Raw genomic sequence first — 14,055 nt, 5'->3', positions numbered from 1 at the left:
CTATTATTCTGATGAAAACCTATTTGCAACAAAACTTAACAATTAAAACACTCAAATAAGCGGGTGGGAAGGCCGTATTTTTTTACTGAAAGATTTTTTTTAAATTGTTAGATGTTCTAGAAATTAACAATTAGGTACATGTTGTGTGTTTCAAATTTAGATTCGAACAGTTAAAGAAGCATCAGAAAATGCTTTCAGTTTTCTCTGTGATATAAGAAGCATGAAAGATAATCATTTTCGCCAGAATCGCTAAAATACCTGCAGGAATCTTAAACATGTTTTGACAAATGCTAAGCATTCGACGCATTGCGATGCTTTTATTATTTGTTTTACTAACTAAGGGTTGTACTAAAGGGCGACTTGAGTAATCGAAAAAAACAAACCGTGTAAAAAAGACTTGAGTGTACATTGAATGCAATGATGGCTTTGAAAATACGTGAACGGAGGTTCACCAGTACACTGCCTGCAACCATTGAGACATAGAGATTTCTTTTAGAAATCACTTGTGTGCATCATAAAGGTTGAAACAGTAATGAATGACCAGCCCACAGATTATTGTATTAAATATTATGATTATGCGTAGCTTGACATGCTTTAATAATCTTACTTTAACTCGCTTGTGGCCTTTAAAAGGGTCATTGGTTACAAATAACACTAAAGCCAAAGCACGTTCATCGCAAATATGACGTGCCATTGGAATGTCCTTCTCTTTTGACATGAATGACACGTAAGTTAACGGCGTCGATTCACTGTCTCTTGCTTCGAGAAGGTTTTCCTAGTTTACTTACACAGCTTACCACTTGTAACATAGCAGAAAATATGGCACATATGCAAAAAAAAATCTGTTTTATTTGTATGAGAATCCTTATCCTCCTACCACAAAGGTGAGGGGTCTCAAATCATCATAAAATAAATTCATTGCTCCAAAAACCCCCACGTGCCAAATTTGGTTCCATTTGCTTTATCAGTTCTCGAGTTATGGGGAAATTTGTATTTTATTTCTATGGGATCCCCCCTTCTTAAAGAAGGCAAAGGTCCTAATTGACCATAGAAAAAATGTCTGCCTCCGAAAACCCCCACATACCGAATTTGGTTCTATTTGCTTAATTAGTTCTCGATTTATGAGGAAATTTGTATTTCATTTGCATGGGAGCCCCCCCCCCTCTTAAATAGGAAGGGGTCTCAGTACACCATAAAAATATGCTTACCTCCAAAAACCCCGACATGCCAAACTTGCTTCCTTTTGCTTGATTAGTTCTCGAGTTATGAGAAAATTTGTATTTTATTTGTATGGGAGCCCCTCCCCCCCCCCTCTTAGAAAGGGAAAGGGTCTTAGTGTATCATAGAAAAAATTTCTACCTTCTACAACCCCCACATGCCAAATTTGGTTCCATTTGTTTGATTAGTTCTCGAGTTTTGAGGAAATTTGTGTTTCATTTGTATAGAAGCCCCCCCTCTTACGCCCTTCATAAAATTGCTCTCTTAACCCCTCCATAAAATTGCTGGTCATTTAATCTATCCAACAACATATCAATTGTTCGGATTCGTTCAGTATTTTAGTAGTTATTATCATTTGAAATCTTTCATTCAAACGTTACACTTTTATTTTCGTTTTCATAAAGCGCAAAATCCTACCTTATTTTTACGACTAAATTCGGGGGGCGCCATTTTGAGGGTTTACTTGGAGCGACAAATTGCCTAGCGCTGGCCCTGCTTTTAAGGCTTACGTGTCGACGCCTCAGGTAGGAAGTTTCCTAAAATATTATTGTGCATCTTTCAAGAAATCCACGCCTGAGGCCGTCTCGTCCTATATCATCTAGCAAACGTTTGCTACTGACACAATAATTAGGTCTTGCATCTTATAATGAACGTAACTAATTTCCGCTTCAAAGAAAGATAGACAGATGTCAGTGACACACACACACACACACACACACACACACACACACACACACACACACACACACACACACACACACACACACACACACACACACACACACACACACACACACACACACACACACACACACACACACACACACACACACACACACACACACACACACACACACACACACACACACACACACACACACACACACACACACACACACACACACACACACACACACACACACACACACACACACACACACACACACACACACACACACACACACACACACACACACACACACACACACACACACACACACACACACACACACACACACACACACACACACACACACACACACACACACACACACACACACACACACACACACACACACACACACACACACACACACACACACACACACACACACACACACACACACACACACACACACACACACACACACACACACACACACACACACACACACACACACACACACACACACACACACACACACACACACACACACACACACACACACACACACACACACACACACACACACACACACACACACACACACACACACACACACACACACACACACACACACACACACACACACACACACACACACACACACACACACACACACACACACACACACACACACACACACACACACACACACACACACACACACACACACACACACACACACACACACACACACACACACACACACACACACACATAAATATCGATGTTCCGGCATCGATTTTCCGATGTTTCGATTCGATGTGAGCTTACAGAAAAATCGGTCACATCGATGTTATTTTTTCGATTCAAATCGATGTCCCGATAAAATTAATCCACTGAAATCTGGACAATTCAGATTGTACTAGTAATTCAGTTCAGTTCAGTACTAGTAATATCTATTGCTCTAGCCATTTTAGGACATGACGCAAACCATTTCAATATTAGCATCTACCATTAAGATTTTATGAGCCATTGACACTGGAAGCATTTCCGGGTCCGCGGTGTGCCATGGCAACCCTGTAGCAGGTTCTAGGTACTCCGACGGAAGTGGTTGTTTTAGGAAATATCCGAAACCATATCAATATGGGTGTCAAACTTCAGGATTTCAATCCTCGTTAATTTTTGAAGCTTGATACCCATATTGGTGTGGTTTCGGTCATGTTTTAAAATGGCCATAAAGGTAGGACATTACTGGCAACATTTTCATAACTGATTTAATTGATGTGGCCATATCTCAGTTGTTTCTCGACGAATTTTCATTCTCTGTTCACCAATTGACTGGAAATTAAATCTAGTTTTGGGATAAAATATCAATAATAATAAATTTCCATCACAGAAAAAGATACAACCGATGAAAAAAATCAGTTTTTGACACACCCCTGGACTACTCTGGTGTGCGTTGACTACTGCGAATCTTGCAATGTTTTAGGAAAATTAGAAAGAATTCCCTGTCGAATGCAACTGGTTTCAACTAAAAATGTCTTATATTATAGAAATTATGGCCGTTTGAATTTCGTCAAAATTTTGCCTGCCCCGATCATTTTGTCTAACCACTGCAGTGCTGTTAATATTCACCAGCATAGCGTTCAAACTTCTGGATTATCAGTCTACCTTGCATTGAAAATCTGCTTGCTTTGATCAAACATACATAATAACTAAATGCAGCAAGCATGAACTTCATGCACGAGAATATACAATATCAGCGCCCTGTGATATTGTAACAAACTGATATTCACGTTTGAGCAGTGAAAATCAATAAAAAAAATTTATGTTGTTATTTAGCATCTATTGCGTTCAGCTGTTGGACATAAGATTTTTCTTTTCATTTACTGCATTTAAAATTGTTTTTTTCCTGAAGTGAATATCACCTTGTGGATTTGAAAATCATTTTCTCCTGTTCTATTTTCACGATATATTGAACTTGTATACTACGATGAAAATCACTGTGCAGTTGTACATACGAAACTCAGAGGCATAAAAAACAATGTATGCTAAGAAAAAAGATTTTCTGTTTTGTATGAAATTCGGTGATAATTAAAGGCCCTGAACCACTGTATTTATATAGTAGAAAGGCAAAACACCTTTTCCCTTATGCCGCCAATTTGTTTTTTTTTTTTCGAATTTTTAAAAAGCGCTGCGCACCAATTTAGGTATTAACCTAAAGCTTCAAAATCATCCTTGAAATTCGTTCTCCGATACTCCGTTCATTCCCGGTACGTACCGCCAGCAAGAAACTGTTTTCTAGAGACCATCCACGTGTCCAGCTGCCATTAGTACAATAGTCCCTATTCCGGTATCCAAAAAACACAAAACATATCTTCAGATATGTTTTACCCAATAATTAAAATACCCTAAAGCTCAGCTTCAATTCCAGCATCCGAAAAAAAATCACGAAAATCTATTATTTTTCGACCTTCCAGAGTATGGTTTCCCCTTAAGCTGGAATCATATTGACCGTCATCAAACATCAACCGCAACGTAACGGTACGAAACGTCAGTGATGTTCGCATGCATTCAATGTGATATCAGCTTTTTTCGGGGGATTACTGTATCGATTTGTTGTCATGTTATGGCGAGAATTAAAATATGTGCCATTGACATCACAGTGATTTTCATGACCAATTTCATAAACCCTCTAATAAAACTATGAGCTTGACCCGAACTTGCTGATTACCACTATAAAACTGCAAGGGACCCGCTCTTTAAAAGTGTTTTCTCACCTCTTTAAGAAACTTGTTATAAGCTGCAATAAGATTATTACGCTCTGCTGAGAGCAGCAATAAAACCGATTATACTTTTTGCTGCTTCACAACCGCCGCCATAAATCATTGAAGCTTTTCGCTACAAAGCAATAAAGCATAGAGCTTGCTCTAGTAAAAAGCTAAATCAGTTCATCAGCTTTGTTAACTTGAAAATATATCCGTGAGCAGATAGTTTAAGTTTTACTGCCAAAACATCCTGATCACAGCGGCCATAATGTAATATCCCACAGAATAATTAATAAATTATCAGCAGTATCCGTTGGTTCGCAGCATATGCGCATTATCATCCATTGGCTAGGCTGTTTCATCAATTTCTGCCAACCACGCTGAAGACATGGTTTGAGGCAATCGCACGTGCCAGTTGAGAATCACGCGTGAGCGCGTATATATTATCTACCCAAACTATGACGTCAAAGTCATCATCGGAGACCTTAACGCTCTGGTTCGCCAGGAGGCGGAATTGAGCTCAGCACACACCGGCTTATGAATGAAAACGGCCTTCGACTCGACTGATTTCGTTGCCTTCAAAAATATGGCCATACAAAGTAAGCTCCATATCGGTACACCTAGAGATCACTACAAAAGAGCCACTCGCAACTCGACCATGTTTTAGTTGATGGACGGAACTTATCGAATATCATCGATGCTAGAACCTATCGTGACGCAAACATCGATTCTGATCGCTAACCTTTGATGGGGATACCAATATTCGATACCGACGCCCGCCGTGGCACAATCTGAAACTACTGAAGCTACTTGAAGTCGCTACTGAATAAGCGCAAGCGCAGAGGATATAGGCAGCGCCACCGGATAACGGAGAGCTAACCGAAGTCCTTTTCAAGGATAGTTGGGATAGCGTTAGAGTACCCATCAACGGGCGCAGGCGCCATTAGGGTTCTTGGAGAGGAGTCGACGTTTCGACTGGTTCGACGACGATTGCCAGACGATGTTAGACGAGGAGCAAGCCCAGTGTTTCCGGGATACAAATCACCGCCGTAGAAAAAAAATGTAGAGGATTTCTCGGTTTCTAGTAGCAGCAAGTGTGAAACTAACATTTCTTTCCTCTCAAAGTGACCTACGTTGGACGTAGCCCGCTTTATTAATGATCATCATAAAAAATTAGATCGTCAGGAAATACACAATGAAAATGATCTGGAACTCGCAAGCATTATTTTGATGGTCCTTTGTTCAACTTCAACTGATCTAGATCAATCGCTGGCAATATACGGGCATTAGTCATAATGGACATTAGGCATGTTTTGTACCAACTATCTACCGTTATCTTGCTAGAGGCTTAATCGGTGCATTCTGAAAAAGCATCTAGAGTGAGCATATAGGACTAAGGAAAGGATTCAAACTAGACCGATGCGATTTGTACAGAATGGGGGGGGGGGGGGGCTTTCCGAGGCTGACTGCGGACATCTCGACAAGAATAATCTATGAAATGTCAAAAAGATTATTAAATAACTATGCCAAATGGTCCCTTATTCCAATGCAATTTTTTTGATGCCAAACAACATTATGCCAAAGAACTTTATGCTAAATGGACGGTCATCACTGTTCTCATTGTATTGAGGTGAAGCGATGATAGACTCTAGTGCATATTCATAGTGCAGTAAGCTTTGTAAATTATGCAAATCGCCCATTATGTCTTACGCCCGTATGCCTACCGCCGTGCACCCTAGGTACCTATCTACATCGGCTGATGGTCATGATCTGGGAAACGGAACAGTTAGCGCAAAGCAACACGTCTTTCTAAAACTTGACCCTTCTTTATCGACAAACTTCGCTGCCGGCTGTTAGAGTATTCGGGTCATCTTTCGCCGTCATTTGCCGCTAACAAGTAGATTTGTGCTCCCTACGCATCAAATTTTACATTGATTTTAAGGCCACATGCGATAGTATCGAACGTGAAGGGGCTTCCACCGCAAGCTTCCAAGAAATCACTAAATTTGTAATGGTACAAAGCGCGGGACATGTGGTAAGAATGCCGCACAATAACTCCGCATTATAGGTGTTCGTCTCGAATCTGGATGGTATCAAACGCACAACGAGCTAGATGGTTAGACCAAGTGGAGCAAAACGTAGGAAGTATCGATATTCATGTACAGCCCTGGTCCGAGTATGTTGGCGTATCATTGTAATGGAAGTCAAAACCTAACAGACAGCACGCGTGCATAGAAGCGGCACCATCATTACAAAGTTTCGCACGCTGCTAGGTCTAACGGACGACATCGATATCGACAGCATTAACCGTAGAGCAGTGGAAGAGGCCTTCAGACATACTAAGAAAGAAGCTGCTAGAATTTGACGGGTCGCATTGTTTACATTTTGTTTTGGTCTTAGTGGCATGTGACAATGATGTTAACCGTGAAGAAAAGCGGTGGATAGCGGTTGCAAACAGGGTCTTCTGATGGCACTCTACGACCACGAAATGTGGTGCTGAGGAGTGCGGCCGCGCCGAGTTATTGGTAGCTTAAGGCCTAAGATGTTGCGATCAATTTTTGACGGTAAAATGCCGAACCTTGGCGCGTGAAACATAAGTTACACCGGGCATAGGAAGTTGTGAAAACGGGCCGGTCACGTAGCGGACATGTCGCATAAACGAAGACCGAAGACAATATTTAGCAGGACACTCGAAAATAACCAACAACTTCGAGGCAGACTTCGCGCTCGTTGGATGTTCACTATCGACGAGGATGCTCGTATGAACATTATCACTGCGATCAGTATTTTTCTCAATTGTGTTATAGTATAGGATTTTTTCTGTACTCCGCACTTCGTTATTTTTGCTGTTTCGATACAGAATGAGCGAACTGGTTTTCATCCATCCCATCAAGTGCGGAAACTTAGTACTAATTTACCATTGGACAAAAGGCTTCTTCACGCACCTCGAGCCAGTTCTTTACTTATACTTTACCCTGGCATTGGTCCCTATCTTTAAGTAATTAGGTGACAGAGTAAGCTCAAAGCCAGATGACTAAAAAGCAGGAAATGCATCTGGAGCTGATCAAGCGATGGGTTTTCCAGACAATAATGTCAGGGATTGTATTGTGAAGCGACTATCATTTATCGTTGTACGGTCGTTAAAGCAAAGGACAGCCATCAAGTGAAAACGAGTGGCCTCGAAAATAATACGAAAATGCACACGATGCTGCGAGAAGACAATTCTGTCAGATACTCTTTTCCCTAGAACTGTAGGAGGAGGAGGTCAGAGCGAAAAACGAGCAACGAAACGCGTTGCTAAAGCACGCTTCGCCCTTCCAATGTAAATTTTTCATGAGAAATATTTCTAAGGAAGTTATTGAATGCAACCATTTCTTTAACAAAGCTTCTAAGACTTTATTCACCAGTCCTAAATAGTTTGAAATTTTTTTTTAATTATAGAGAAAAATGTGTTAATTTTTTTTTATTTTTGGACAAAACCAAAGGATTACAACCGCTGAAATATACTTAGAACATGTAGCCATTAACATCTAATTTCCCCTCCATTTTAGGCGAGCGACCGTTTCGGTGCGGGATGTGCGGCAAGACGTTCTCTCGCTCGACGATTCTGAAGGCGCACGAGAAAACTCACTATCCGAAGTACGTGCGGAAGTTCCTATCGCCGTCGCCGATCGACGGGAAGGACGAATCGCCCCAATAGTGTGAAGATCTGCACCTGCTGAACTTCCTCCTGCTCTACAACCTGCAGCATCATTGTGATATGTACGGCTTCACCTGAACGCCAGGCCTCCCCCTCCTCCCAGGAATCGAAACAATCCGCGCGATCATCAGATACATAGCAAACAAAATTCAAACAAACAAATCCAAGCAGGAACAGCAGAAGCAGCAGCAGTTGGCAGTGGCAATAGAATAATATTGTGGGAAGCGACGCACAGTCAGGAGCATCCGTACACTAAAGGAACTTACAAGAATAAGCAACCCCGACCCCTCGTTCCCGAAATCCTATTTTTTCCCCGGCTGTGGACCATCACCACAGACCGCGGAACAAACAACAGAAGAAGCTATTACAAAACTAATAACCAGCATCTCTCCCCAATTAGAATATGCCCCTCAATAAGCACACAAACACTCAGAAGTGGTCATCCTCTCCGGTAGCCCTCAAAATCGAAAGGATGAACCGCACCGAGTAATGAAGCAATATATAAAGATTAATTTTATATATAAGCGCTAATCTTGGAGCAAAGTTTATACTGAAAAAAAAAAAACAAACCACACACACGCAGAGACACACGTATGTCATTAATATTGGTGCTATTTATACCAATAAAAACTTCTTAACAGGTAAGGCTAAAACAAGAAAGGTACCGAACATACGAAGGACACATACATATAAACAAGAAAAACACAGGAAACAATAGAATCAAGCAACCAACTAAAACCAATCAAGCAAGCAAGAGAGGATCACTGCTGACTGATGTGTGTTCCGTCGTCAATTTCTTCGAGTGGAGGTTTTTGACAACAAAAAAAAAACAACACAAATTTTCGAGGTCAAACTACAGATACATACGGAAGTAGGAGAAAAAGAAGAAGAGATCTGGTGATTCCAAAATCCGATGGAGACGCACGGTGCGGCACCGCCGGTGGTGGCAACTCGTTGAAGTTGAATCATCAGAAGCCGTGTGTGCGCGCGCGCGTTAGTGCGCGTAATTAATGGAGAAAAGACATCTGTGATCTTATTGAATATTAATTAATTGAGTTAGTTATTAATTATTGTCTACCCCGGAAACCGAAGCAAAACAGCAAAACAGCAGCAGAAGCAGAAGCAGCATAAAGAGAAGCAGACAGTAGACAGACTGCGAAATAGAAAACAGCAAGCAACAAATGCCTAGATTTTCAATCGCGTGTGACCATAAAACAATTTGCCCGATTCGTACTCGCATTAATCATCCTGTTTTTAGTGCTCTTGTTTACAGATATTTCAGTGTACAGATTTTCGTTTTTAAGTAACCCCCCAACAACAACAACAAACACACACACAGTAATCAAAAGCAAACTATTTTTCTTGTTATTCAGCTTAAGAGAACAGAGTTTTCATATACTTTTAGTTTCACAGTGGACAACCGCGGTCGGTAGGGCGAAACTACCGAAAACAATAGAACATTACAATTATAATACACATACAGATAACACACACACACACACGCAAACACAAAAACACACGACGGAGGCGTTAAAATCGATGATTCGGTGAAAAATAATGAGAAAAGAAACAAAACAAACAAACGAAGAAGCATTACGTTCCTTATTACCATTAATGAGTTTAGTTTTAGTGTTTGAAAATTACCATTTAGTAAGGTTCTTTGCATTGTGTAGAGGAAGAAAGGACGAACGCTACGGAAGCGGAATCTAATTCTTTCGATTAGTTGCTCTAATAAGAAAGAGTGAAGAAAAATACAGCGTCCTCTCAACAGGACTTCTAGAGAATTTCTACGAGAAAAACAAAAAATAATTCTGTTTAAAGTAAGCTGCAAAACAAAAATAAAACACATTAACAATTTAGACTCTAAAGCAAAAAACCAACGTCTGTAATCAGCGTGACAGAAAAAAGATAGTAGAAATTTAGGCGAAATTAACTCTAGTTGCATATCATAAGAAAAGTAATCACCATAAAAAGAAAAGAAACAAACCACTTAAACACCTTCACAAACAGACACACACACACAGACAAAACACTCACAACAAATTATGCGATTTGATTCCTTCGAGGTAATCAAACCCTACTGCAAAAAAGAATAAGAAAAAAAATCAAATATTAAGTTATTTTTCGGTTAGAGTAAATTTAAACAACCCCCGCGTTCACACAGAAAAGAAAAACAAAAACGAAAGGTGGAGGAGATAATCAAAATTGACTGTTTCGGCTTCCTGACGGTGACAAAAACAAAAAGTCATTACATTATTACATTTTAGGTAACGTAAACCAAAGTTCAAAATTATCGTTTCGGCAAATCTAAGGGAGAGCAAAAAACGTGTTGTGATAATATTCAAGTGAAAAAGAAAACAAAAACTAAACTAAAAAAAAGAAACAAAAGGCTAGTTCAAATTTACGTTGTTAAGTTAATAAGCTGGAGATTCATCCTCTTTCAGTAGTACTCCTAGTATTCGTTGAGTAAGATTAGTTAAAAGTGAGAACCAAAATTGGCGACTTTTGAATGCAAATCCATTATTAACATTTCTCAACCACAAACACACACACCTAATTAAGTGAAGAAAAAAAAACAACAAACCAAAAGCGTTGCTTGAGGGAAAACCACCACCACCATCATTGAACGAAAAGGGAAAAAACAGCGCTTACCTTTTTTGTTCCAAAAAAAAGCGAAGGATTAATTATTCTAACGTCTTTTTTGTTTTGTTTTGTTGCGTAACCATTGGCTGTGATTAAAATGAACAATTTACGTTTTAACAAATTGTGTTGTTGTGGTTGTGGCCGGAAGGCCACACACTAATCTGAAAAAAAAAAAGAAATTAAGAAGAAAAATTAATAATATTAAGTAACTTAATTATAGGGAACGACGACAAACAACAACCATTGGCAACTTCATGGATCTCAAAATTCAAATGTGATTAACCCTTTTTTTAGTAGTGCCACAAAAAACACTCAGGCCAACCCTATTTTTAAATTTGTTTTTTGTCAAAATTTCGAAATTTTTTTTTTTCCAAATCGTACAAATTAAAATCCAAAACTTTTAGGCTTAAACATTTGATTGTATCTCGAAATTTATTTACCGTAATTGAGTTATTTAATATATATGTAGGGTAAATCCCGTTTTTCCGGGTGAAAAAATAAAACAGAAAATTTAAGATCACGAAAGCACACAAACACGCAACGCGTTAAATTCTCCTCCACTTTGAACAAATTAAGAAGAAGAAAAAAAAACATACAACCGGCGGCATGTATAACGGAAAAAATCTTTTCAAAACAGCAGCTTAGTAGAAAAAAATTCAAGCAAAATTCTCAATTTTGGACGGACGGAAGGACGGAAGGTACAGTAGTACAGTAGTAGTAGCAAAGCAGGGTAGGGTAGGGTAGGGTAAAACAACAAGTGCGGAAATCGAACGCTCCGATTTCCCCAATCGTACATTCCAGTTTAAAACCAGACGCAGAGCTTCAATCATACACACACTAACACACCTTCACTAACTACTAAAACACACTAAATGAGGAGTTTCAATTTTAGTTTGAATGGTGAGTTTCTGAACAAGAACTTCGGAAGTCCCCTAAAGGAGGAACAAAGGGGTAATATTCAAATCAATCAATCATTTTTGAAAAAAGTTCACCAAATAACCGGTAACTTGTAACAGTTTTGAGTATTTAGTGATTACAATGTGAAATTAAACAACGTTTCGGTTCAATTCTTCTGGACATTTCAAGGGTATTACGGTACAGAATAACTAACTGAGTTTGGTAACCTTCAAGAAACGGTTACAACTTCCTCCGATGTTAAACAGAAAGCAAATGAACATTTTCCTTTGGTAGTCAGGCAGACCCAAGCATGCCTTTAACCCGCAATATTTCCATTTCTTTTTGGGCAACAGTCCGACTATCGATTCCATATATGGAATTAGAATGATCCACATTTTCGTTTGTCTTGGACGGCCATCCTCCCTTGGTATGCGCTTTTTAAGCATTCACATCCAATCGACACAGGATCTGTCTGAGAAGTATCGTACTCTACCGAATTCTCCACTAAATATTGCTTTCGTAGGCCTCTCATCCGACAACTTTACTACGTGGTCAGCCGACTGTGATGGAATCGATGTCAACCACGAAGCTCAAGAGTTAAACGCAATTGTGCGTCAACGCATCCGTCAATAGAGTCAATTTTACAGTTAACCCGTGTGAAAACTGTCAGAATACCGATGACGGATACGTTGACGCACAATTTTGTTTCACCCTTTAGAAACGTGTAAGGCTTCGTATTGATCCTCTGCACGCCTGCCATTCGTAGAGCATCTTCTAATGTAATGTTGAACAGCAAATTCGATAGTCATCTAACGTCACGAACTAGTCCGATATCTGACCGGCTTGAAATTGAACTATCAAAAGTAGCACCTGGCCACTCAAGCTGTTTTGTTGAAAGACCATGTGCAAGCCACAACTCATTTCGCCTAACTGAATCGTACACCGCCTTGAAGTCTATAAACAGATGGTGCAATCAGAACTTGTCGCGTTCCCTGGCCACCGAGAAGCTTCCCATCTCAGAATCGGCGTGAGGGAGAATTTGGTATGCACAGTTGAGGAAAGTTATACTTCGATAAGTGCTGTATTCGAGTGCATGACCCGTTTAGTAGATATGAGACCACCTAACCAGTCCGCTGGTACATTCTGCTCAGTCCTTAGCTTTAACATAGTCTGATGGATTATACGCTACAGCTGAAGGATGCCGGTCTTTCCAGCTGGTTTGACGTTTTTCAGCTCTGAGGTTGCCGTTTTCGTTTCGCCCAAAGTTAACGGATCTACAGCTTGCCCATTTTCCTCAATCATAACGGATCGTCCGTTATTCAGCAGCACATCTAGATGGTACTATCAACGCTTGACCACCTCCGATTTTTTTTATGGGAGCCTGAACCACTGCGACCATTAGTTAGATCTATTGTGGTATACTCCGAGTTGTTGTTTGCATAATCAGTTCGTTCCATCACTATGAGTCAGAGTGTTGGTCGCCCTATAAATTTGCATTTCCCCCCAAGAAGGAATGACTTCCTTAATGAATTTCAGTACCTTTTTTGTTTCAGCAGACCATATCTCGCTAGGCGTTAGAACGCCCTCTCCGAGAATACGCAGTTTTCGTTGAATTAGTGCGCTGCATTGACACTAATTGACAGTATATGTTCTAAGGTCTCGATCTCAAAATTACAGAATCGACATATATCATCTGTCAGCTTACCTATATTTTTGAGGTGATATCTGCTCGGACAGTGTCCGGTTAAAAGACCGGTCAGCATACTCAGATCCACTTTATTCAAACGGATTAAGCTGCGTATGATGCTTTTGCATGGCGTAATGAAACGCTTTGATTGTCGTAATGTTGGAACAGCTCTCCAGTTGGCATCAATCGTTGATGATTCCCAGACTTTGAGCTCAGCTTTTACGCAGGCTGTAGACACCCCGCAGAATGGCTCAGGCCCAACGAATTCAGTTGAGGAACCAATTCTCGCTAAGAGATCGGCCTTTCCATTTTTTTCTATACCGGCATGACCGGGTACCCAGTATAAATTAACATTGTTAGTTAATGCCAATTGTCTCTTAGGGAGAGGATGCATTCCCAAACCAGCTTTGACTGGCATGTGTATGCCTTTAAGACATTTAGAGCTACTTGACTATCGGAGAAAATACAGATATTT

At 40.1% G+C, this 14,055-nt stretch overlaps 1 protein-coding gene across 6 annotated transcripts in view; it reads left to right on the top strand.

Annotated features, from left to right (window-relative positions):
- The window catches only part of LOC128732742 (protein tramtrack, beta isoform), a 516,078-nt gene that overhangs the window by 464,018 nt on the left and 38,005 nt on the right, over positions 1–14,055 (top strand). For 2 of the 6 annotated variants that reach the window (XM_053826078.1, XM_053826077.1), the window contains exon 9: positions 8,205–14,055. This exon is cut by the window's right edge and continues 25,317 nt beyond it. The exons of the other annotated variants lie outside the window; for them this stretch is intronic. In XM_053826078.1, the coding sequence (XP_053682053.1) occupies positions 8,205–8,353 (149 nt within the window). In that variant the 3' untranslated portion in view covers positions 8,354–14,055. The remainder of the gene's footprint in view (positions 1–8,204) is intronic. 6 annotated transcript variants of the gene reach the window in all.

The sequence above is a fragment of the Sabethes cyaneus genome, chromosome 1 (assembly GCF_943734655.1).
Source record: "Sabethes cyaneus chromosome 1, idSabCyanKW18_F2, whole genome shotgun sequence".
NCBI classification, from domain to species: domain Eukaryota; kingdom Metazoa; phylum Arthropoda; class Insecta; order Diptera; family Culicidae; genus Sabethes; species Sabethes cyaneus.
This window is presented reverse-complemented; position numbering and strand designations above follow the sequence as displayed.